This window comes from Diabrotica virgifera, chromosome 1 (assembly GCF_917563875.1).
Source record: "Diabrotica virgifera virgifera chromosome 1, PGI_DIABVI_V3a".
NCBI classification, from domain to species: Eukaryota; Metazoa; Arthropoda; class Insecta; order Coleoptera; family Chrysomelidae; genus Diabrotica; species Diabrotica virgifera.
The window spans coordinates 211,467,649-211,493,917 of record NC_065443.1 but is presented as its reverse complement, the minus strand read 5'-3'; the positions used below and the strand labels follow the sequence as shown (position 1 = coordinate 211,493,917).

The window sequence follows — 26,269 nt, the reverse complement described above, 5'->3', positions numbered from 1 at the left end:
TAAATAAAAAAAAATTTTTGTTAAACGTTAATTGGGAATTATTATTTAAATAAATAATTATTAGATTATTTGAATTACTTAATTGATTAAATAGTGCAACCTAAAGAGTGCAGAGTGTTTAAAGGGATTAATAAATTAATTATTAAAAAGTTACTACACAATCATGAAATTACAAAATTCAAATTAATATATAGCATGGTGCAAAGAAAGGAATAAATTCGTTATTTCGTAAATTGGCGACTTTTGGAGAAATACCGAAACGGGTCGAGTGTGATACGAGTGACGTCATCCATCTGGGCGTGATGACGTAATCGATGATTTTTTAAATGAGAATATAGGTAGTGTGGCAACTCATTTCAAAGGATATTCAGTTCTCTATTCATTAATATAAACACTAACACAATTATTTATACAGGGTGACCAAAAAAATTTGAATTAAATTAATTGACATAAAAAGAAGAATTTAAGTAATGTATTTACTTCAAAATATATTTTACTGCTGTTAGAAAACAGAATAAAATGTTTGAGATATAAACACTGCTTTTCACTTAAATTCAATGTTCAAGCCAGCTCCTGCTAGCCACCTGCCTCTTGGAAGTGTGAACATTTTATTTAAGCGAAAAGCAAAGTTTATTTTTCGAATAAACATTTTTTTCCCTTTTCTGAAAGTAAAATATATTTTGAATTAAATACATTACATACATTATTTTTTTTGTAAATTAATTTATTTAAAAAAAAATGGTCACTCTGTATAAATAATAAGGGTAATGTTTCCATTGTTTTCAATCTGGTGGGATGTGGAGTAATAGTTTTGATGTTATTTTATGTGCTATTAGATTGAAAACTTAGTCCTTTCTACTAATGGTAATGTTTATACTACTGAATAGAGAATTGAATAACCTTTTGAATAACCAAATTATAGTAAAGTCCCAGTGATTGGCTGTGTACCATAGTTAAAAAACTTACACAGAAATAAAAAACTTCGGTTTGTATAATGGTATAAAATTCTATTAAAAAACTTTTAAAAAAGTCATCCAAATAGATTATAGAAAAACATCAGAACATTTTCTATCTAGTCAGATCTTCTTCAGTGACATTCTGTTTAGTTACTGAAACTATAGCCCGCTAGTTGATATATTATTATGTAGTCTTCAAAATTACATAATTATTTATTAAAACTTCCCATATAAATAGTTAATCATAAAAATGCCAAAGGAAATAGCTTCAGAACAACATTAAAATTATACTTTTGAAATGCGGCACAATGTCGATATTAAGGGATTTTACTAAAGCTCAAAAGCAGCATGGCTTCCCTGCTCGAAAAACTGAAGGGGTAGTTGTCACAACGAGTTCGAGGTCAAGACGGAATTCGGTCTATGTCACTCGTCTTGACTTGTCATTCCAAAAGTATAATTTTAATAAAAATTTTATTTTAACAAAATTATGTAATTTTAAAGACTATATATCAACTAGTGGGCTAGTTTCAATTACTACACAGAATGTCACTGAAGATGATTTGACTAGATTGAAAACATTCTGGATGTTCTTGGATGACTTTTTTAATAAAATTTTATACCATTATACAAACCAAAGTTCTTTACTACTATGGTTTTTCAAATAACCGAAATTCTCATTAAAAAAATTCATCGATTACGTCATCGCGCCCAGATGGATGACGTGACTACTAGTATGATATATGCCAAAAAATCACAATTAAAAAATCGACCTCTTTCGGGATTTTTCCTTAGAATCGACAGTTTAATAAATAACGAATTTATTCATTTCCTTTGCATCATACTGTATGTTAATTTGAATTTGAATTTTGTAATTTCATGAGTACGTAGTAACTTTTTAATAATTAATTTATTAATCCCTTTAAACACTGCACTCTTTAGATTGCACTATTTAAGCAATTAAATAATTCAAATAATTTAGTAATTTATTTATATAATAATTCTTCATTAACGTTTAATAACACGATTTTTATTACGTAAGTAGTTAGTGACTTCGACGGCAGTACTTGAGGAGTGGTTTTTTGTATCGAACACTACAAACATTTTATTTTTTAAACGTTAAAAAAATTAATTTATTGATTTTTTTATAAGCCTATGGCAGGATACTCTTAATGGAACGATATTATTATATATGAAATTCAAATAATCGTGCAAATAAATCACTTATTTAAGTATTAAGTGTATTATATTTTATCGATAACAACAAAATTTTAATTTTTTAAACGTTGAAAAAATTATTTTTTGACTGATTTTTGAGGCTATTTATATATAAAAAAGTTTTATTAGCTGATTTTGATGGTAAAGATAAAAATACATACAAAAAGGTAAATTATGATTAATTTAGCTTTATGTTGTTGAGGTTATGAGTCAAAACCTTCAAAAAAAAAACAGTTTTTTCGATTTTTATGTATTTTCCACGTCGAAAATGATAATGATGCCTATATAGGTTGGCGAGAAATTTCCAACATAGCCTAAAATTTTTTTGAAAATTTCAAAAAAATTTCCTGTGCTCAATTTTGAAACTAAAAATCTGAAAAAAAAAATCAGGCTGCTTTGTATTGTTAAGATACGCCTTCATTAATTTTTTCAGATTTTTTGCAGCAATACAGCCTCTAAAAATAATTTTTTTCAAAAAAACACGTTTTTTTCCAAAACACCTAGCTCCTGGGGATCCTGTTATTTTTTAATCAAAACGAAACCGTAGATTTTCTTATTTTATTATTTTAAAAATATTTTTATTACGTAAGTAATTAGTGGCTTCGACGGCGGGTACTTGAGGACTGGTTTATCCTGAGTTTTTTCCAAAAACGTGACTAGAAGCGCTTCCTTGCGTACGGCACCAAAGTGCCGAGCTTTTTTTAACTTTCGCAAGCATTTAAATCGCAACAAGCATTTTTGTAAAGGGGCAACATTTTCTATTGAATACTACAAAAATTTTATTTTTTAAACGTTAAAATGTTAAAAAAATTAATTTATTGATTTTTTTTTATAAGCCTATGGCAGGGTACCCTTAATGGTAATTATATAAAATTCAAACAATCGTGCAAAACAAAAAAATAATTTATTTAAGTATTAATTGTATTACATTCTATCGAGAACAACAAAATATTAATTTTTTAAACGTTAAAAGAATTATATTTTTTTACTGATTTCTGAGGCTATTTAGTAAAAACAGGTGGGGGTTGAGAGTGAGAGGTTTTTGAGCATGCTGTAGATTTTTTATTGTAAATGTAACAATACATATAAAAATGTAAATGATGATTAATTTAGCTGTATGTTGTTGAGTTTATGAGTGAAAAACTTCAGAAAATGCAAAAAAAAACATTAAATACATTACTTAAATTCTTCTTTTTATGTCAATTAATTTAATTCAAATTTTTTTGGTCACCCTGTATAAATAATTGTGTTAGTGTTTATATTAATGAATAGAGAACTGAATATCCTTTGAAATGAGTTGCCACACTACCTATATTCTCATTTAAAAAATCATCGATTACGTCATCACGCCCAGATGGATGACGTCACTCGTATCACACTCGACCCGTTTCGGTATTTCTCCAAAAGTCCCCAGTTTACGAAATAACGAATTTATTCCTTTCTTTGCACCATGCTATATATTAATTTGAATTTTGTAATTTCATGATTGTGTAGTAATTTTTAATAATTAATTTATTAATCCCTTTAAACACTCTGCACTCTTTAGGTTGCACTATTTAATCAATTAAGTAATTCAAATAATCTAATAATTATTTATTTAAATAATAATTCCCAATTAACGTTTAATAAAAATTTTTTTTATTTATTTTTTTAAAATTTTTTAATCAAAACGAAACCATAGATTTTCTTATTTTATTATTTAAAAAAAATTATTACGTAAGTAGTTATGCCAAAAAAAAATAGTTTTTTCGATTTTTAGGTATTTTCCACGTCGAAAATAATAATACGGCCTATGCCATTCGAAAGAATGGAAAAAAATACACAAAACAAAAATATTTTAAAGTTGGCGAAAAAATTACAACATAACCTAAAAATTTTTTGAAAATTTCAAAAATTTTTGCTGCGCTCAATTTTAAAGCTAAAAATCTGAAAAAAAATCAGGCAGCTTTGTGTTGTTAGGATACGCATTCGTTAATTTTTTCAGATTTCTTGGAGCAATACAGCGTCTGGAAAATTTTTTTTTCAAAAAAACACGTTTTTTTCCATAGCGGACCCCCCGGAGCACCTAGGGACTTGAAAATTTGGCTGAGTGAGTTTTCAATTATATATTTTCGAATGGCAAAACCCAAAACTGAATCGAGCCTGGTGCAATTTTGACCATCTTATCCCGCTATAGCCTTTAACTGCATTCAAAATATGCCAAGGCGAGTACTAGCGGTAATCAAAGTTAGACGGGCTCAGCAAAGTATTAAAAAAATACAAATATGTGATATTTTCTAATGATTTATTGCTGTTTATTATTAAATGTATTATATTTAATAATAAACACCAACAAGACATTTAAAAATATCACATATTTTTGTTTTTTCAATATTTCGCTGAGCCCCCTCTAACTTTGATTACCGCTAGTACTCGTCTTGGCATAATTTGAATGCAGTTAATTTTTTTTTGCTTCAATTTGTCATTGTGTTTTTAACGATATATTAGTTCTTTAATCAAAACAATTTCGTTAGTGACCTTTTCATCGGAAATTTCTCGTTTTAAAAGCTCCCAAATAATTTTCCATCTGATTAAGGTCAGAAGTTGAAAACAATATTAAAAAAAATATAAATATGTAATATTTTCAAATATTTTATTGCAGTTTATTATTAAATATATTATAGTTAATGAATAACATTAACATTGCATAACAAAACTAAATCTAAAAATCATATTTTGAACAAAACGTACTTAGTGAAATAGTTGATTTTTGTAAAAATTCATAGGTGGTCATAATAATATGGCCAGGGACTGTAAAACATTTCCTGTGTTTAACAGTTCTTTAGCAGTTCTCTATCTTCGTTGACCCTCCTTAATACTTCCTTATTAGTTTTTCTTGCTGTCTAAGGTATCCTCAGCATACGTCCTTATAAATCTACATTTCCAATGTTTCAATTCTGTTCATGCTCGATATTCTTAGTGTTCATACGTTTACACATACAAAAGTACACACAAAACATAGCACAACCATTGTTTGTCTAAGTTCGTTAGAAATATTTAGCAATAGCAATAGTTATTGCTATTCTGAGTTTTAGTTCAATGTCTGGATCTAGTTGGTCCGTTATGACAGTTCCCAAAATATGTCAGTTTGTGAACTTTTTTAACTTGGACTCAATTTAATTGAAGCTCTTCTTCTGGATCTGATATCTGGACGTAGGTTACGGCAAGTTATACTCTAACTTTAGTTTTGTTTTAGTACGATATCTCACTACGTTCATACAGTGCGCTGGAATAAGTGTTACCACCCTTATTAACTTATGTATTTTTAGCACATAAGCAAAACGCTTGGACAGGTCGATTTTTAAAATAATCATATAATCCATTGAAATGTTACATTTAGTGTGCATTTCTTAGAGGAGTTAATTTTATTTTTTTAATGTGTAGGGGGGTTCAGTAGAAGCTTAAGTTCAAATTTTTGGGGTCGCTACCCTTGTCTCCCGGCCGCCATATTGGAAAAAGGGCTGCAAAGGGCTCTCGCGCTGTATCTCCTAAACTAGCAACCCTACAGAAAATTTAGTTAAGCATAAAATGTAGCAAATTAAATTTTCTATAATTTTACATCTATTACTTTTTATCGTCAAGTGACCAACAAAAAAGTTATAAACAAAAATAAGAGAAAATTTTGTAAGAAGTTTCCTTTTGGAGGTTATAACTTTTTTTCCGTTCATTTCACAATAAAATAACATAATAGCTATTTTGTAGAGGATTTTTCGATGAACATTTTTCACTATAAAGTTGTTTAATTTTATTTATTATCTAGGTTTTACAGCGCTCCAAACTTGACCAGATTCTCTAATTCTCATAGGAATACAATAAAAACAATACTTTAATTAAAATTACGTTATGCCGGCCACGAAAATCAAATTTAAGGTGAATGACGAATGTTGGTCATTTTTATGTTTTCGAGGTCGCCGAATCCGAATATGAAGTTTATTTTTATCTAGAGTTGGTGGAACATGTCCAAAAGTCAAATTTTATACAAAAATGCCAAAAATTAATTTTTATGATTTTTCAAATTTACCTCGCTGAATCATTCGTCGCTGTAAATATTTCCTTTTGAAACTTTTACTGTGTCATCTTTGAGGTATTTTGATAACAATGAAATTTGTACAAAATGTTTAAACACATTATAAAAGGAGTTGTTAATTTTTAAACATTTTATCACCATATTTCGTTAGTTTCATGTTTAGTTAAAAAAGTTGAGTGACAAACTTTTTAGTTTATAATTTTACCAACATAGCAATAAAATATGATTCATGAAGAAGTTTTTTGGAAAATTTTAAGTCAAAATATACAATAGGAAAAACTACTACTACTACATTGTTTGATTTGCTTGTCTTGATAATGTTAAGAAGAAATGCGTACAATGTGCTTCCCCGTTTAGGATTTTGTCCTCTTCAGGGTTTGTGGTGAATGTTTAGAGTTGGCAGCAAAAGCAAACAGTCCGAAAAACACACTGGGGCAAGCGCCGTGTCCTGGTGTTCTTGGATCCTTAGTTATGCCGGACGGTGGTGTCCAGAAGGCTAAGAAGTCAACAGAGAAGAAAGTTTGATGGATTGTTGTTGGTTCCATAGACATTTATGTGTACTGTCCGTGCTTTGCTCTCGACCAGTCTCCCTAGAAACCATTGTACAACGACAGGCGAACCTGCGTCCCTCGTCGGCGGTCAGGAGGTGGCTTTGAGCGCAGCGTGGACAGTGAGCGTTCGAGTGGAGAAAATAGTTGCGGCTATTTTCTTGGGACGAACAGGTATAATTGTGCAATGAAGTTGGGAAACCGCAAAAAACCAACTTCTCCCTGTTCGGGGTAGGGAAGAGGAAATGTTAGAGGTGGGTACGGTAGGCTAACGGGGTAGCCTCAAGGATGTTTTCGTACTCTACCGGGAGTTCGTCAATGCATGTTTGCATTAGAGCGGACGGTACGTGAATCTTTTTGCGTTTGGGCTTTCGGTAGAGTACGTGGCCGGAAGATGAACAGGAACATTTGAGAGATTCTTGTGTGTCGGAAGGGGGGCCGTTGATTACTTTGATTGTGAAGTTCCTGTTCAGAGAGTTTATTCTCTCGGTGATTTTGGGGATGTTCGAGATGTTATGGATTTCGTTTGAGGGATATCGCCAGTGCTCATAGTTACATCTACGCAAGACTCTCCGCTCCGTCCTCAACAACCTCTCTTGTTTTTGTCTTGAGCAAAGAGAGTAGATACATGATTTGTACTCCATGACGGGTCGAATAAAGGTCTTGTAAGTGTGAATGAGAGTCTTCTTGTGTGTCTTGCCAATTTTTCCCGAGAGAGCGTTGAGAAGTCTGGCCCTGTTCCTTACCCTATCTAAAGTTGCCTTTAGATCTGCGTCCCAGTTGAGAGTCCTGGTAAACAGTACTCCCAAGTAGTTCACAGTCGGGCTAACAACAAGCCTTTCTCCCAACAGACTCAGAGGATATTGGTCGTCTTCATTGCGAATGATTCTATTTGACACAGAAGGGGCGCGAAACACAATTGTTGTTGTTTTGTTCGCGTTGAGCGTGACTCTCCACTTACAACACCATTCGCCGACGCCGTCCAACAGAGCCTGGGCTCTTCTGAAGAGGAGTCTTGGGTTGTATCGAGAGGTAGTTGAGAGCAGAGTCGTGTCGTCTGCATAGAGAAACAGCCGAGTACCTGGGATATTTTGGTTAGTGATGTCGCTGTTGTAGATGATGTACAACAGCGGCGCTAGGACTGAACCCTGGGGAACTCCAGCTTGTGGAGTGAAGGGGGTGGACTTTTGATCGCCTATTTTAACTCTGACAGTACGGTTATGGAGGTAGGAGTGTACAATTTTGGTAAATTGCAATGGTAGCCCGATGTCCAGAAGTTTCCGAACAAGCCCGTCGTGCCAGACCTGGTCGAAAGCCTTCTGCACATCCAGAAATGTGGCTATGGCGAATGAACCATCGTTGATGGTTTGAGTAACTTTGGTAGTGAAATCTATTAATGCATGTTTTGTAGATTTACCTGACTGGAATCCATATTGGAATTTTGGAATGATATTGTGATTTTCGAGAAAGTCATTGAGCCTCTCTTTTAGGATTAGCTCAAGGACTTTACCCAGAGTATTGATTAGTGAGATTGGTCTATAGGATTCCACGTCGGTTGGGGGTTTGCCTTTTTTAAAAGCATGATGGTGTTGGCCACTTTCCAAGGAGTAGGAAAGTGGCTGTTTTTGAGACATGCATTGAATATTTTAGTTAGAAGAGGAATGATACTCTCTGGAAGTTTTTTGAGGCACCTTCGGTTGATGCCATCAGGTCCGGGAGCGCTGTTTTTGCCGATTTGGCAAAAGCTCTCCGTTTCCCTGTCGGTGAGGGGGTCCATGATAGGATCATAGACTGGAATGTAGTGGTTGAGAGTAACATTTACTATGTATTCTGTGTTGAATTTAAATATGCGATCAAAGTTCGGGTTATCTGGCGTTTGAAAATTGTTTTGAAGCGAATTTCTGAATGCTTCGGCTTTCCCTTCTGGGGAATTGACTATGTGATTGTTGACCAACAGATGAGATGGTTGAGATAATAGGAAAAAAGTTTATGTTACTTCATATACAAGCGGCACACCCCAAAAAATGCTTATATCTGGAGATCCTGGTGTGGTGGATGGCTAATTTTGATCATACTTTTTAATTTTGATATCAAAAATCGTTTTTTTTTTGTTCTTCTTAAGAATTTTGTATCTTGCGGTTGCGTCATTCTTCTTCTAGGACCGGCGAATGGTCCTCGAATAATGCTTACGGTTATAAGTTTTATAGTGTGGAGAAAGGTCAAAATACATTAATAATAGCATAAGAATGTTAAAATCATAATAAATTGTATGAATAAGAAATTTATATAGATAGAAAAGTAAGCCTAACCTTTTTTTATTGTGTCCCTGTGAGCATTCGAGCATCTGGTCAAGTTTGGAGCGCTGTAAAACCTATATACATAAATAGAATAGAATTAAATAACCTTATAGTGGAAATTGTTCGCTGAAAAACCCTCTACAAAGTTGATATACTGCTATTGTATTTTAAAATGAACTGGAAAAAAGTTATAACATCCAAAAAGAAACTTGTTAAAAAATTTTTACTTATTTTTGTTTATATCTTTTTTGTTGGTCACTTGACGATAAAAAGTGATAGAAACAAAATTGTAGAGAATTTAATTTGCTACATTTTATGTTTATCTAGATTTTGCGTAGGGTTGGTAGTTTACGATATATAGCGCGAACCCCCTTTGCACCCCATTTCCAAGATGGCAGCCGCGGGACAAGGGTCCCGACCCCAAAAACTTGAACTTAAGCTTCTACTGACACCACCTACGCATTAAAGAAATAGAATTGACTCCTCTAACAAATTCAAAGTATGGCCTAAAAAATGTAGCATTTTAATGGCCTAATAGTATATTGTAGCATCAATGTTTCCAATTTTACGCGATCCCTCTTTAGGTGACAGACAGAGATGGGCATCGACACGTCGACTTTAATTGTCGACACAGACGTGTCGACAATGTCGAGAACGTGTCAACAATGTCGACAATGTCGACAATGTCAGCAACGTGTCCATAATGGAAAAAAGTGAGGTTATGTTATGAAATTATTCAGTTGTAAACTTTGAATGTGATCTGATCTGATCAGAATCAAAATGAGTGGCAGAAAACTGAATAAAAACTATGATATATTATCATTCAAAGTATTAAAGATAGAAGGAAAGCACGCGGCTAAATGTTGTGTATGTGGAAATGTGATAAAAAATACAGCTGCAGCAAGATTGCAAAGTCACAGGTAAGAAGAAATATCAACGATGAATTTGTGGATGAGATTCAACAGAACATAGAAATTTATGAACCCATTTGTAATCTGATCAATGTTTGTCAGAAATCTGACACATCTGTAGCAGATGCCGTTCATCTGTGGCTCAATTTGAATCTGCCAGATAACCTTAAAGAAAAATTGAAACACAGACAACAAATGGCGTTAAACGTGTACGCATTAACTGCGTACTATCTGCATCCGAAATATGAAAATTCCAAGCTTACGTCAGAGCACACTGGTATAATAACTCAGTTCTTACTCAGAAAGTTGTGCAATCAGGGCATAGAAGAATGGGACAAATTTAACACTAAATCGGGTAAGTCTTTCAGACAAAATTATCGCTCTTTTGATTTTTAATATATTAGGTTTACAATTTCAGGAATATTCTCAACACTTTGGGAAAAAGGAGTTGAAAAGCCTCTAGTATTTTGGCGAGTGGTCAAACTGGAATGCCCAATTCTTGCTAAAATGGCTCTCAGACTTCTAAAAATGCCAGCCTCCTCAGCTCAAATCGAGAGACTCTTTTCAAATTGGGGACACATTCACAGTCTGATAAGAAATAGATTAACGTTCACTAATTCCAAGAAATTGGTACATATTTATGTTTCATTAAAGGGAGAGTATCCTGATAAAAATAGTTATGACCTGGACGAGGAAGAAATTGTAGATATGGACGGGGAAAGTACAACTATTTGATGTATTATTGGTTAAATGTTTTCTTTGGTTAAAAATTAGCAAAACCGCAAAATGTTGTAATGTTTTTATTATGCAGTCTCTGCCAAAGCACGAAGAGATTCAACACTGTTTCAGTAATTATTATACTATAATTATTATAATAAAGAGTTAGTAAAATTTAAAAAAAAAGTAAACGAAATGTTAGGAAACAAGGTAAGGTTTCAATGTACTGAGATATGTTTGATTGTGGTTTTGAATCTTACCTCGTTTACTGACGTTTAGGTTTACGTTTCTTTTTAATTTTTTTAAACCTTTCTGTAAATGTTACGAGTTTACGAGTAACGATAGAAAATTAAAAATCTATGAAAATTTGTTTTGCTGGTTTTTTCTGGTTTTGCATCTATATGGTAATATTTTAGATTCATTACATTGCATTACTCTATCATGAGGTTTGCACATAATAAATTGTCTCTATATGAATCTATTTAAAATTCATTTACACTTGAAAAACCTGCAATCAAACAATTATGGAATATCCTATGAATTTGACAATCGCAAGTTAATAGTGAGGTTAAAAGTTTCAAAAGTTTGAGATTATTTGGTCTCTTTGCAACTTGTTGAAACATTAATGCATACTTTTTCAATAAGTCAGCGCAGCCAGATTAACCTAAAATTTCAAATTAGTGCGCACGGAACGTCATTCTGATCGTTTGCTAATTGTCGACATACTCGACATTGTCGACATTGGCAACAACTTTAAATCACTCGACATCGACATGATTGTCGACATGTCGACAATCGAATTGTCGACATGACATTATCGACACCGCCCATCCCTGGTGACAGATATAGGAAACTTTGACTTTTTTAAATGGGAAAGTACATCATGTGACACCTCATTTAAAAGCTTTTGAAATACTGATTACAAAAATGTATAATAGTTTAATCCTATTTGAGACAGTATGCGCAAAATTTCGGTCGAATTCTATTTAAACGCATTCATTTTTTCGAATCCTGAGTATTTTTAAAAAATTTAAACGCAGAATGAAAGACTACATTATTACGGAGGACTGAAAGTCCCTTAGACTAAACAAAAAGTTTCTTTTGAATGATATATTTGAAATTAAAAATCAGTCTAATTTTTTTTCACCCCTGTGACTTAATACAATAAACATTATAGAAGTTCTCAGGGACTCTCGACCCTCGATAATACTGTAATATTTCATTCTGAGTTTAAATTTTTCAAAAATAATTATTAGTATTTTTAGGATTCCATAAAAATGAATGCATTTAAAAAAAATTGGACCGAAATTTTGCGCCTACTCTTTCAAATAAGATTAAAGTATTATAGATTTTTGTAATCAGTATTTAAAAAGCTTTTAAATGAGGTGTCACATGATGTACTCTCCCATTTAAAAAAATCAAAGTTATGCCTGTCACCTGAAGAGGGATCATGTAAAGTTCGAAATATTGATGCTATAATATACTATGAATATTTTAAAAATCGACCTGTCCGAGCGTTTTGCTTATGTAATAAAAATAAATAAGTTAATAAGGGGGGCTAATACTTATTCCAGCGCACTGTATGTTAGTTAATTAAAATCACATTTTTATATAATACTAAGAATAAGAGAATACATTGTACATTGAACAGGTTGCCAGTCAAAAAGTGGCTGCAAATAGTTTTAATTAAATTAACAGTAATTAATTTTTAAAATAAATTTTTGTTCATGACGTAAGTGCATGTTTTTTATATCAAATTAAAGCTATTTTTTAATACGATAACATAAGGTTACCTGTGAAAAAATAATAATAAAAAATAAAATAAGTTTCGATAATATCTTTTCCCGTTAGAGATCGTTATATCCATACTCCGGTATAAATATTTATACCGACCAATCGGTGCTTTTTGATTCAAATCAGTGTTCTTGCAAAGCCTCTTTGATAACGGGTAAACTTTGAAACACGTGTCAGTGGATGGCAAGAAACTCGATTTGAATCAAAACGAAACCGTTTATTTTTATTTAATAATAAAAAATAATTTTAACAGCTGGTAACCCTAATTCGCGGCCATGTTTTTAATAGGCAGCGTAATTATCGTATAAGAAAAAATAGCTTTAATTTGATATAAAAAATATGCACCTACGTCATAAACGATTTTTTTTAATGAATAATTACTATTAAAATATCACAAGTAAAAATTCCTGTAACTGGCTGTATACCATAAATCACAAAAAATAAAAACCTGATCTTGTAAAAGGTATATATAAAATCCCTAAAAAAGATTATATTACAACAAAACGTTTTCGGAATCAGTATTCCATCATCACTGTTATCACAGGTTTACATGCTTTAAGCCACTAAAATATACTGGTAAAAACCCTTGAGTTGTTTTAAAAATTGTTGAGGTTACATTATATTATAAGATTTTTAACCTTCGGATGACCAAGCGGGGGAAATTGTGACCCCAGCGTAAGTTCTTCTTTAATAAATTCAAAAGTATTTTTAATTTTTAACTCATTATTTTTTTATTTGACTTTAATATCATTCTAGATATCCTCATATTTTGAAATAAAAAAAATTCCCTATATTTTACGAATAAAAAATATATTCTGAAGTTGAGGTTTAGTAAAATAGCGTCTATTATGTGCAATTACAAGTAGTTTTACGCTAATGACGTCAACTTTGCAAAGTAACAAGACACTTACTCAACATACACACTACACATGACACTAATACTCATGTTGTGACTGGCTGAATGACATAAAGTCCATGCCAAAAGAAAAATTAAAACTAAAAAAAAAAAACTTTATTTTTTTGTTGTAATTTTTGACATTTTTGACCTGGGGTCATTTTTCCCTTACTTGGTCATCCGTGTAACAAAAAAAGGTTGGTCATCGGAAGGTTAAAGGATGTTAAAGTTATTTCCAGATTAACCTCTGGCATCACATGACATCAACCATATTGTGGTTGGAATATTTAAGGTAGGACCTTACGTGGCAGAGTTTAGGCGACAACTGAGTCATGGGTTGAAATGCCAACTTAGATTACAACTTTAAAAAGACGAGACAATGTCTTATAATAATAAACTAAAAGAAGAACAAAAACTGCTAACAATAAACATAACTTTTACCAACTGCAAATGATAAATTGTTACAAGAGCTAGTGCAGACAAAACAACGTATATAATAATATTATCTACTTCTGCTTCTTCTTTTAAATAAGCAGTTTTGCTTGTTCATTTGCGACTTATTGTGACAACAGCGTCGTCTTGCTTACTTACTCAGTTGCCGCTTTGCCGGCGGCAAGTGAGAGAGAGAGTAGTTGAATGTGAATACTCACTCGCACTCGCGCTGCCAGTCCTTTGACTTCCTTCCCGAAAACCGACTTTTTGGGGAGCGCCGTGCAATGGCAATAGCATAAGCAGAAGCATCGCGAGTGAGATATTTACACATTCACGCTGCCCACTCCCCTGCCCAATTTCCTATCTAACAGGACTGAGTGTAAATGCGGTATATGAAAGATTGTCACTTCATAGCTTGCGCGGTTGGACGATACTTATTGGACCACGTGGTGATTTGTCCCTTGCTCTTTTAACAACTCTTGTGTCCACCATTCAACTGATATGATTGTTCCTTTTTTTCTATCTAAAACTGAACCATTAACGATTTTAAATGAATTAAATTCGAAAATAAAACTACTTTTAGATGTAGCGAAATGATTCAAGTATATTATCTAATTTTTATTTTGCAGTATATGCGTAACAGTAGTAGTTCTGAACGTCCATTTTCGTTCACCACAGACACACGTGATGGCACCATGGGTGCGGAGAGTCTTCATCCATATTCTTCCACGACTTCTCGTAATGCGTCGACCTCATTATCAGTTGGACAGTAGAAGGTAAGCTAGCCACATTATACCAAATCAACCAAACTGTTTGTGTCATTTTAGAAAATGCATCTAGTTTATAATTGAGGTGATGAGAGTCAGAGTGTGCTAACTGATAAGAACCATACTTTACATAATCATAGAAAATGATCCGAAGCTAACAATGTTCAATGACCAAGAATCATTCTTTGTCCATATACAATTACTCACATAATCGAACATTGTTAACTTCTGATCATTTTCTTTGATTATGTAAAGTAATGTTCTTATCAGTTAGGCCACTCTGGCTCTCATGGCCTCAATTCACATATTTTGATCTTTACAATATTTATACATATAGTTGACAGTGCGATTCTACAGTCCTCCCCTTGTCAATTATTTTTCGAATCATCAAATATAAAATAATAATCTGTTTAATTGATCTATGGCACCTCTATAATATTATCTAGTTGTATATTTTAGTAATAGAATGATTTAAAAAGAACGGACAAAAAATGATGTACAATTTTCTAAGAGTTTAAATGATGTCTGATTTGTTAGGGCCTGTCAAATGATATAGTTATTTTCCTAACAAGTGCAGAAAGTCATTATTTTCCGCACGCGACTGCAGTTTGCCGAACGACGCGAAGCGGGATTTCGGCAAGCAGTCGAGTGCGGAAAAGAGACTTTCTGCAAGAGTTAGGAACAATATTTTTTCTAAGAGTTTTTAAAAAATTACCAAATCTTAATAATTAATTTAATTAATATGAAAATACATACACAAATTCATTCTTTGGCAAGGTTGTCAAAACCAAACTTTCAATATAATTAGTTAGCATGACGACGATCTTGGTTTCCATGACGATGATTCAAAACGACTGTTATTGTCTACCGATTTGACTTTCGAATATTATGTCAAAATAATTTTATTTCATCGAATTGTCGCGTTAATTTCATTAAAACAGGAACACAATAAGATAGATTTGAAATAAATTAATAAATAATATCTAAATATTAGTTTATTGCATGTATTATAATTACTTTAAGGCCATATTAACATATCTAAATTAACACGCGTGCGGAAAAGTAAAAACCGCGTGCGGAAAAGTAAAAACCGCGTGCGGAAAAGTAACAATTTTCTACAATTTTCAAGCCATAATGGATGCTGAGACTAAGGAAGATGAGGAAATTTTACAATTTATAATTTACGTCCCATCTGCTCAGCGCGGTAAAGTTCCAACGAGAATGGTTCCCTTCGTACTTCAATCAGAGTGAACATGTAAATCAAAAATGAATAACCATTTTCAATTTCGTCGCAACACGAAACTACAGCCGCATCATTATTCCAGTTCAATCAGAGAGTGCAGCAAGCACCTCTAACGGTATCGAAACTTATTAGTCTCTTATCTTATCAGGAGGCACATATGCTGCTCTCTCTGGCCCAACTACGACAAACCCCGGCGTGCAGTCACGGATTGCAACGAATGAAATGGCAGGGATGCCCTAACGGCAACTGCTAGCAAAAGAATAAGTTTTCAATCTAATAGCACATTAAACAACACCAAAAAATGTTACTCTACCTACATCCTACCAGATTGAAAACAATGGGAACCTTCTCTGGTAACATCTCCGAGGCTTCTACAATTTCCAAGCCATAACGGATGGTGAGACTAAGGAAGATGAGGGAATTTTGCAATTTATAATTCACGTCCTATCTGCTCAGCGCGGTAAAGTTCCAACGAGAATGGTTCCCTTCTTACTCCAATCAGAGTAAACATGTAAATCAAAAATGAATAACCATTTTCAATTTCGTCGCAACACGAAACTACAGCCGCATCATTATTCCAGTTCAATCAGAGAATGCAGCAAGCACCTCTACCGGTTTCGAAACTTATTAGTCTCTCATCAGGAGGCACATGTGCTGCTCTCTCTGATCCAACTAGGACAAACCTAATACTTACTTACTTTGTTATGAGCTAGTTAGACTAATTAGATTAATTAGACCCTTCCCCAAAACATTTCCAGTAGTCTAAGCGAAAGCTAGGCCACCGTGGCCTTTTCAATAATTCTGATGGGCAAACCCAAGTATTTATGTTTTTTTTTGGCTGCCATCTGAGTGGTCAAAAAATTGTCCGAATTGCTCCGCGTTACGTTATTTTTCGGACCTGGCCTAATCTATTTGTTATTATATCTATGGCAGCGGTCCGTTTTTAACCCGGCATCTGACAGGTGAACTTTTTTGCCACTAACAGACAGGTGGGGTGTGACAAACCCCAGCAATCGAAAGAGTTAAAGATTCTCAAAAAATTTATTTACGTTAGTTATCTGTGATGTCTGGAACGTCAACATCTTCAAGCTGGTCAGGATAGTCACTATTTACACTAACATTGTCTATTTCTTCACTTACTTCCGAATTACTCTTTTCAATACATTCGTCACTGTCTGCTTCATCCCATAAGACCTGAAGACGTGTTTATTCTCGATCGTAATTCATTTTAGCTTAGACTAATAAAAAATATGTTAAAATTTGAAATAAGTATTATTCACTTACCTATACTTCTCTGTTTATAGGAGTAAAACAAAATAAAGACAGTTCTGCAGAAAGTACAAAATCCGACTCGTGGGATGTAACCACTTTCAATCCAAATGTACTTGCTGAAACTAAACAGACGACTAAAAACTATGTGTCATCGCATAGATGAATATACAATAGAAAGCTAGCTAGCCACTGTCGCCACTACATGCAAAATTTCCTTATGTTTTAGACGCTTCAGCATTGTTGGGGTGTACCACACCCCACCTATCGGATGCCGGGTTCAAGAAATAGTCGGAAATTTGGGTAACATGAACTTCAAAGCGACAAATGGATGGATCTGCAGATGGGAAAATCGTTCACAACTCCCCTTAAAAAAAATTGTTGAAGAAGCAAATAATGCTGATGTATTTGCCGCAAGTACATGGAGAACGGATTTGTTACCTTCTTTAATTAAAAATTATGAACTAGAGTGCGTGTACATTGTAACGAAACGACGCTTTTTATTAAGCCACTTCAGACGGCACCTTTTGTTTTCTGGAGGAAAGCTGTAGGCGGAAAAGTTCCAAAGGACAAACTGAAGTTATGTATTTAAATGCATAAAATCATTGTTAAATACAGTGCAAATAAAATGCTTGAATAAAACCAATCCTGTTTAATCCTGTTTTTTCATTTTTTAGTAATAGTATCACTGTATATTTATCAATTGTTACCAAAATCGGCACCAAGATATAATTTTAGGCGGGAAATATGACTTATACTTCAATACTTTTTTTTCATTTTCTTACAGGAGGCACCGCGTGGTTGATTCCTGATGATGAAATTGAGTAGTCAAAAGGTTTTTGGCAAAACTTTTTTGTAGTTTTGATTAAAAAATACAATGCGAATCTAATTTTGACGTAATATGAATACTTACTCTTAAATAGATAGATAGATAGAAATATGCTTTATTGTCATGAAAAATTTAACAATTTTATAGACAAAGCTTACAAGAATCATAAATAAAACAATAACAAATACAATTTACTAAAATTATACAAATCGTCAATATAAATAAAACATAATAAAGTCAAATAAAAATCAGTAACAATCAAATTTAATAAGTAATTTAATAAGTTATGCTGCTGCATATGACACTCAAATATAGATTAAGATTCTACTTTTACATAACAATACTGTAATTTCTTAGTTATTGGTTAAGAAACTCTGCTATTGAATAATATGGTCTTTCAGATAAATAGGCTTTAGTCATTTTACGGAACTTGGGGAAAGATGTTGCAGATTTAAGTTGTAGAGGGAGATGGTTGTATAGTTTTTTTGCAGAATATAATATAGATTTCTTTATTAACTCACTGGACGGGATCGGTAAATAGATGTCAAAAGTAGAATTTCTGGTGGAATAGTCATGTCTAGGTCTTTCTGGAAAAACATGTAGATGTTTACGAATTAAGCAAACAGTTTCTAAAATATATAAAGAAGGTAATGTTAGAATTCTGTGATCTTTGAAGTAGCTTCTGCAATGTGTTGTTCTTCTGAGGCCAAACAGATATCTGATTACTCTTTCTTGCAATTTAAAAATAACATCGGATTGGGCAGCTATACCAAAACCCCAAAAAGGCAGACCATGTCGAAGATGGGACTTGAACAATGAAAAGTATGTTATTTTGGAAGAGGCTAAATCCATTTCCTTAGAGACAGATCTTATTGCAAAGCAAGCTGAGGATAGTTTCTTGCTTAACACATCGATATGAAGGGACCATTTAAGGTTGCTATCTAAAAAAATACCAAGAAACTTTACAGAATCAACGATACTGATCTGGCTGTTATGAAGAGGTAAGGGTTGAAGAGTTCCTTTATAGGGTAATGCTACTGTTTTATCTACGTTAAAAGAGAGTAAATTAGAATCTGACCAGGATTTTATTGTGAGTAGATCAGAAGTTATAGTAGCATGAAGAGTTGCGATATTTGAGTTGCTCCAAGTGATACTGGTATCGTCAGCAAAAAGAAAAACTTTTCCATCGATTTTTAAACTAGTGATGTCATTAATAAAGATAAGAAAAAGTAGAGGACCCATACTGAACCTTGCGGTACCCCACATACAACATTTTTGAGACTAGAGTCTGTATCATTTTTCTAACCAGTTGTTTCCTATTTTCCAAGTAAGATTGAAACCAGTTCAAAGAAATACCTCGAATTCCATAGAAATCTAGTTTTTTTATCAAAATGTCGTGATTTACACAATCAAAAGCTTTGGCATAATCACAAAAAACAGTGGCAGTGTGGAGATTATTGTTTAATGCTTGATAAACCTCATGTAGTACAGAAAACATGGCATCGGTGGTACATTTATTATTTAAAAATCCAAACTGATTTTGTGATAAAATCTTGTTATCAACGAGAAAGGACATAAGTCGGGCTTTTAGGAGTCTTTCAATAATTTTGGAGAGTACCGGTAGTAATGCAATAGGTCTATAATTGCAGGCAATAGATTTTTCACCACCCTTATGAAGAGGAATAATGATGGCCGTCTTTAGGCACTCTGGAAATTTACCTTTCTCAAAAGAATCATTTATTAGAGAGATGAGGACTCCCAACACATTGTCTGGGAGATTTGAGAAAATTTTTATGGATAGTCCATCGGTACTACAGGAAGATTTGCTTTTGATACTATTGATTGTTTGGATCAGTTCAGATTTACCAACCGGTCTTATAAAGAATGAATTCGAAACCTTTCCTGAATTAGGGAGATAGGAAATGGGATCTTGTTGTGACACAATAGTTGATGTTATATTTTTACTCACATTAACAAAATATTCATTTAGATTTTCTGGGTCTGGAAGGGAAAATGTTTGAGCTGTGTGAGTTTTATTTCAAAGATCGTTTATTATGGACCAAGTTTCTTTTGCAACACTTTTGGAGCTTCTGAGACGATTTTGATAATACAATTTTTTTAGCCGATTTTATGTTTTAAATAGATTGCCCTGTACTTGGTGATATATTCAGTAACAGAGACGTTGGTAGTAAATTTCTTGATATACAGTAGTGAACGCATATTTTTGGCTGATATGCGGACACCTTTGGTAGTCCAGGGTTTGCGATGTTTTTGCTTAATTGTGATTAAAGGAAATACTTTATTGAAGATACAGACCAGCTTATTCAAAAAATCACTGAAATTATAATCGACGTCCATGGAAGGAAAGTGCCACTCAGAGGTTAAGCATAAATTTTGGAATTTACGAAAGTTCCGACCGGAAAAAATCCTGCCTAAACGTCGAGTTTTCGAGGAGGACTTGCTAAAGATGTTAAACTTCGTATAAACCGCTTCATGATCAGATAGTCCCGCATTAACAGTTGTAGCGCAGACATCAAAGGGTGAGAAATCTGAGACAATATAATCAATTATGGTAGATGAAGTTTTTGTAATCCTTGTAGGAGAATCAATGTGCATTGATAGACCATATGATTCAAATATGTTGACCAGGGATATTTGTGTAGCACAAGCAGTAGCATAATTAATGTTGAAGTCCCCGCATAAAATGTTTCTGCTTTTATGGGGCAGGTCATCTAACAAATTAAGCAGGTTCTGAAAAAATAGAACCACGGAAGAGTCAGGTGATCTATAAATGCAAATAATATAAAGATTAAGGTTCTTACTGTAAACTAAGGAAAACTCAAAGAATGCTTCACTTAATAGAAAGTCATATTTTGTTACCAGAGAAAAATCATTATTTGTAGAAAGAATTAGGGTGCCTCCATGAGCTGAACTTGGACGGTCATACCTAGCAATAGTGGAATATTTTTCTACAAAAAAAGGCTCGTTGACTTCAAGCCAGTGCTCAGTAACCGCAACTATCCGTGGAAACCCTAATTCCTCTAGAAACAGAAATAATTCATCTGTTTTATATCTTATAGAACGAATATTAATCAGAACCATGCTAAAGTTGTTATCACTAAAATAATTTGAGGATTCTAGTCCCTCAGAACACGTCGTGATGTTTAAAAATTTCGTCTTGGAGAGGCAGCGGAATAGTAGTTTCGGTGGCATTCCCTTGATTTTTGCAGGTGAATAATTCTTTCCGAAGTTAGAAAAGACCTAAAAGCAGCAAGATCAGCGTCTACCTTATCTGCACCAATTCCATAAGCATCATTAAAATCTAGAAGAATTTTTCGTAGATCTTCACTCTTTGTAGGAAGTCCTTCGGAAGCCAGAAACAATTTAACACTTGTGTTGGTATACCCATCATAAAATACTGATGCAGGTTGGTCGTGTAAATAAGCAAGATGAAGTTTAATGGCCTTTAAGATATCCGGTTCCCTTAATCTGGCTAAAAGACTCTGGCTTACTCTTGTTTAAACAGAAGAAAATCTTATTTAAATAGTTTTCAAAAAAAAAACTTTAAATAGTAGGATTACCCTTTAACCCTTTAAAAGAATCAACGAAGGGGATTTTCGAATATTGTTTTGCTTTCGGCTGTCAAATAATTATTGTTGGTAAATGTCCTTTATTGTGAGTAACTTATATTTGTAGTGACAATCTAGAGTATTTTTAGTTGAAACACTGATAAATTTTGTACACACTTGAATGAATCAAGGAAGTGAAAAAAATTGTATATCAAAGTGTGTAATAGTTATTCATGAACCAAGTCAATAAAGTAACTCTTTATCGAACGAGTATGATATTACGATCAGAGGGGGCGAATCGAGCAAGGCGAGTGACAGACGAATCCGATAAAGGATCTTTACTGACGTGGTGCATATAAAATTTTATCGCCAGCCATTAAAAAGATTAACACTCACTTACAATTTAAGAATTTCTTAATGAATAAACATTTCGTATGACAGTAATGACAGATGGATTTTGCATGATGGCCGGTTTCGATGTTTAATCGATAGTTATCAACATTGAATACCTAATTACCAAATCTGTATTTTGATTTATTTTTTATGAATATAATTGCTAAATACTACAGAATTTCACTTTTTGATATAAATTTAATTAATAATAACGTAAATTTTGTACAATATTTTTAATACCTAATTAAAGTAAATAAATTTTAAGTTCACTCAAATAAATAACCGATTACTGCCATCGACCACTTACATTCATGTTCGGTTAATTTGATTAATAATCGCAGCAGGTAAAGTAAAATTCTTCTTTCAGTACAATAAAATGTTACTTTACTGCAGCAAATGAGGACAAGTGAGTACAATAACGAATGACTTTAGTGACGGTTGGCCATAAAAAGTATGTATTTGCTTAGCTAAGCACTTTCGATAAAATTGTCATCATCGGAGCTAATGGTCGAAATTAAAACAAGTACCACTACTTAAGTTCGTATGCGTGAGCAGCTTATTAACCCATTAACCACCAAGCAAAGAAATACTGCAATAATATGTAATATATTTGATTAACTAGAGTAAAATAAACTTAATCATTCGTAAAAAAATTGTTTTACACTTTGATAATGGCAGGTGTCACAACAACAAAATGGTTCGTTTTCGAACCTTTGGCGGAAATGAGATATAAAAATTGAAATACACAATTTTATTTTTTGTGAAAAGTCTCAAAACATTTCGAGTGTAAAGTGACCTGGAAGTTTTGATAAACAAAAATAGTATGGTTAGAACATTGCCTACACCTTCTTCAGCTTCTTTCTCAAAAACGAAGTCGAACGGCCCTCTATCTTTTTTGGAAATTATTTTAGATATTTCCAGTTTACACTTTCCAATCCTGTATCTTGCACTGTGCCAGTTGCATAAATTCGACAAATCGACATAAATATTGTCTACAACACTACACAACCTCCCTTATGTAGCCCCCTCCCCCCCCCACCCTAGATTATAACAAAACTGAATACCAGAATACCCGTCTTTCTAAAGGTACGTATCCACTACGTTCGTAATATTGGACCACCGAGGCACTGCCGCACGCTCGTCGTTGGCGCACTGTTGCACGGTTCAAGAGCGCCAACCATCCACTATGTTCACGAACCTCTTGCACTCCGCGCTCCCTGCAACTGCTCCAATCGATACGGTATGCGCTCCTCTACATATAAACCGACACCAATTGGAATGCCGAGGCGGAGCGCGCACTGTTGCACGGTCCTGGAGTGCCTACCATTCACTATGTTTACTGACCTCTTGCGCTCCGCGCTCCCTCCAACTGCTCCCATCGATACGGCATGCGCTCCTCTACATATAAACCGCCACCTATTGGACCGCCGAGGCGAAGCGCGCACTTTTGCACGGTCCGGGAGCGCCAACCATCCACTATGTTCACAAACGTCTTGCGCTCCGCACTCCCTGCAACTGCTCCCATCTACATGCATGCGCTCCTCTACATATAAACCGCCACCTATTGGACCGTTGAGGCGGAGCACACACTGTTGCATGGTCCGAGAGCGCCAACCATCCACTATGTTCACGAACTTCTTGAGCTCCGCGCTCCCTGCAAGTGCTCAAATCGATACGGTATGCGCTCCCTTACATATAAACCGCCACAGATTGGAGCGCCGAGGCAGAGTGCGCATAATTGCACAGTCCGGGAGCGCCAAACGTGTCCACTATGTGGAGCAGTTGCAGGAGCTCGGAGCGCAAGCATAGTGGATACGTGTTTTTACACATAATAAAGAAATATCCCAACAAATTACTGCCTCTGCATCACGTTGAACTTATTCCTGATCAGACAGGATTATAATAATATGTCGACTTCCGCCAATGGTTCGTTATCGAATCATTATTTTCAAACACGAGATTTGATGACTCAGAAATTTTTTTTGCATTTTTATAACAATTGGTGTACAAATAGGTTAAAAAAATAATGTTTTAATTTATTTGACCACAAAAGTGTTATGCCAATAAAATTACTACAGTAAAAATAAAGTTGTGTCGAAGGATTGAAAATGTCGGACATTTAGAAAATATTTTTGTGATGAATGTATGAGTTTGGAAATTAAACAAAATTAAATTTAGTTACACTAAGTCTTCTGGTTGCTTAAAAAATACAAAGATTAAAAATAAAATTAACGAATTGTCAAAAAAAATTCTACAAAAAAATGGTGCGTTTTCGCACCTTTGGCGCTAAATGGGTTAAACATTAGACTTCTAGCTGCATTACAATATATCTAGTCATGTATGGTCCAGTTGTCTTCCGTGTAACCCCCAAACAAAAAAAAAATGTGTGTGTACATTGTACGCACGTAATAAGTTATACTTCTATTATATGATTTCAACGAAATAAATTTACTTTCGAACAGTATATTTATATTTTATTTAAAGATTAAACTAATTTTTACTTACTACATTCCAAAAATTTTTATTAAAACAATACCAAATATTAAAAAAAAATAGAAAACACCCAGATTTGAACCAGGGACCTCTTGATCTCCAGTCAAACGCTCTACCATTGAGCTATACTCATTTTGTTTGTGCGGGTGCGGACTACAAGATTTCTCAGACAACGTGTCAAATAGACCAAAGTGAAGTATAAAAATACTCTAAATATTACTTTTATTATCTTATTCCCGAGGTAGACAAACACAAAGATACAAAAATTATAATAAATATATTTACTAAAAACACTAATATTTTATTTCCACATATTTTTTGGACTAATACATACATAACTTAAAACATTTAGCAACGAACTCCATACTGTTTGTGTGCGCATGCGCGCAGAATAATAAAAATTCGCTCCCAATCGCGAATAAAGAAGTATAACTTCAAAAAACTTGAGAAAACTGCTTTCAGAAACATTACAAACACATTAAAACTTTATTCATGGCGTGAGGCACCTAACCATCATGACTGAAGAGGAATCATGTCAGTCAACTATTTCTCTTCAGACATGATAGTTAGGTGAAGTTCCCACGGCATGAATAAAGTTTTAATGTGTTTGTAATGTTTGTGAAGCAGTTTTTTCATATGTTTCTGTTTGGGGGTTGCACGGAAGACAACTGGAGCTGAAGAGGAATAGTTGACTGACATGATTCCTCTTCAGCCATGATGGTTGAGTGAAATGCCCACGCCATGAACAAAGTTTTAATGTGTTTGTAACGTTTGAGTGGCAATTTTCTCACGTTTTTCTGTTCATGCTTATCTAAGGAAATAAATACTTTTTACGCCCTTTAATACACAACGTTTTCACTTCCTTGATTGAGTATTTTTGTATTTTTTAAAGCTATCATTACTTTTTCAGATGAAATGCTAAATCATTTTACAAATAAAGAAATGCAATACCTATATCATTAGAGTTTAAGCACAATCAATTTTTTGTGGTCGCTCGGCAACCAGATGGATTTCTTGCTTTATGCATGGAAAAGGAATAGACCAGGGTTGATCTGTGAAAAAACGTCTATTTTTGGATGTGAGAGGTGGCATTCGGATTTTTGCAGATAAATTTAGGTGACAACTTCAATAATAACAATTGACTAATGCTCCTTCTCAAATATGCCAGGAACATTGATCAAAAAATTCAAATATTTAAAAATTTCGAAAAACATCGATATTTTTCTAATTTTTTGCTTATAACTTTAAAACGAGTCGTTTTTGAACAAAGTCGTACAAAAATAAAATAAAGATAATTGAATTTTGTATAATATACGACTGGATAAAAATGTCTTAAATTATTACCCTCTCTGAAAAATAGCATTAAATACAAACTAAGGGGGCAAAATATGTCTGTTGTTATTCAATGTTTTTTAACCAATTTAATGGCACTTAGTAATTCGCCTATACCTATATAGTCCAGAAAGCCACTGCGCATCCGCTAGGAAAAATATTCTAATTCGGGTTTTTTGCACAATCTTACTCAAAAAGGACTCCTTTTAACAAATTTGCATGTTGCCAGGACCAAAAGGTGGTCAAAAATTTTTTAAACGTTTTTTTTTTTGTTTTTTTCCTAAAATTATTATTTTTGCATGGAAAAAAGTTTTTTTAGGTTTTTTGGATCATTCCAAACAGAAAAGGTCTTTAGTGACTTTTCTCTAAAAATGATAGTTTTTGACATATAAGCGATTAAAAATTGAAAAATTGCGAAATCGGCCATTTTTAACCCTCAAAAACTATGTGAAAAACTGAAAATTTGAATGTTGCCAAGGTCAGTAGATATTCTTTAAACATCGATTGATGAAATCCCGAAGAGTTTTTTGCAATACAATATTC

The 26,269-nt window shown here is 33.5% G+C and overlaps 1 protein-coding gene across 2 annotated transcripts in view; it reads left to right on the top strand.

Annotated features, from left to right (window-relative positions):
* LOC114346273 (acetylcholine receptor subunit alpha-like) overlaps positions 1-26,269 on the top strand; it is a 1,182,789-nt gene that overhangs the window by 1,047,694 nt on the left and 108,826 nt on the right. The window contains exons 9-10 of one of the 2 annotated variants that reach the window (XM_050646986.1): positions 14,461-14,607; positions 17,340-17,747. In XM_050646986.1, the coding sequence (XP_050502943.1) occupies positions 14,461-14,607; positions 17,340-17,661 (469 nt within the window). In that variant the 3' untranslated portion in view covers positions 17,662-17,747. Of the gene's footprint in view, positions 1-14,460; positions 14,608-17,339; positions 17,748-26,269 lie in introns of those variants that run through there. The other variant, XM_050646983.1, reaches the window with a different exon arrangement.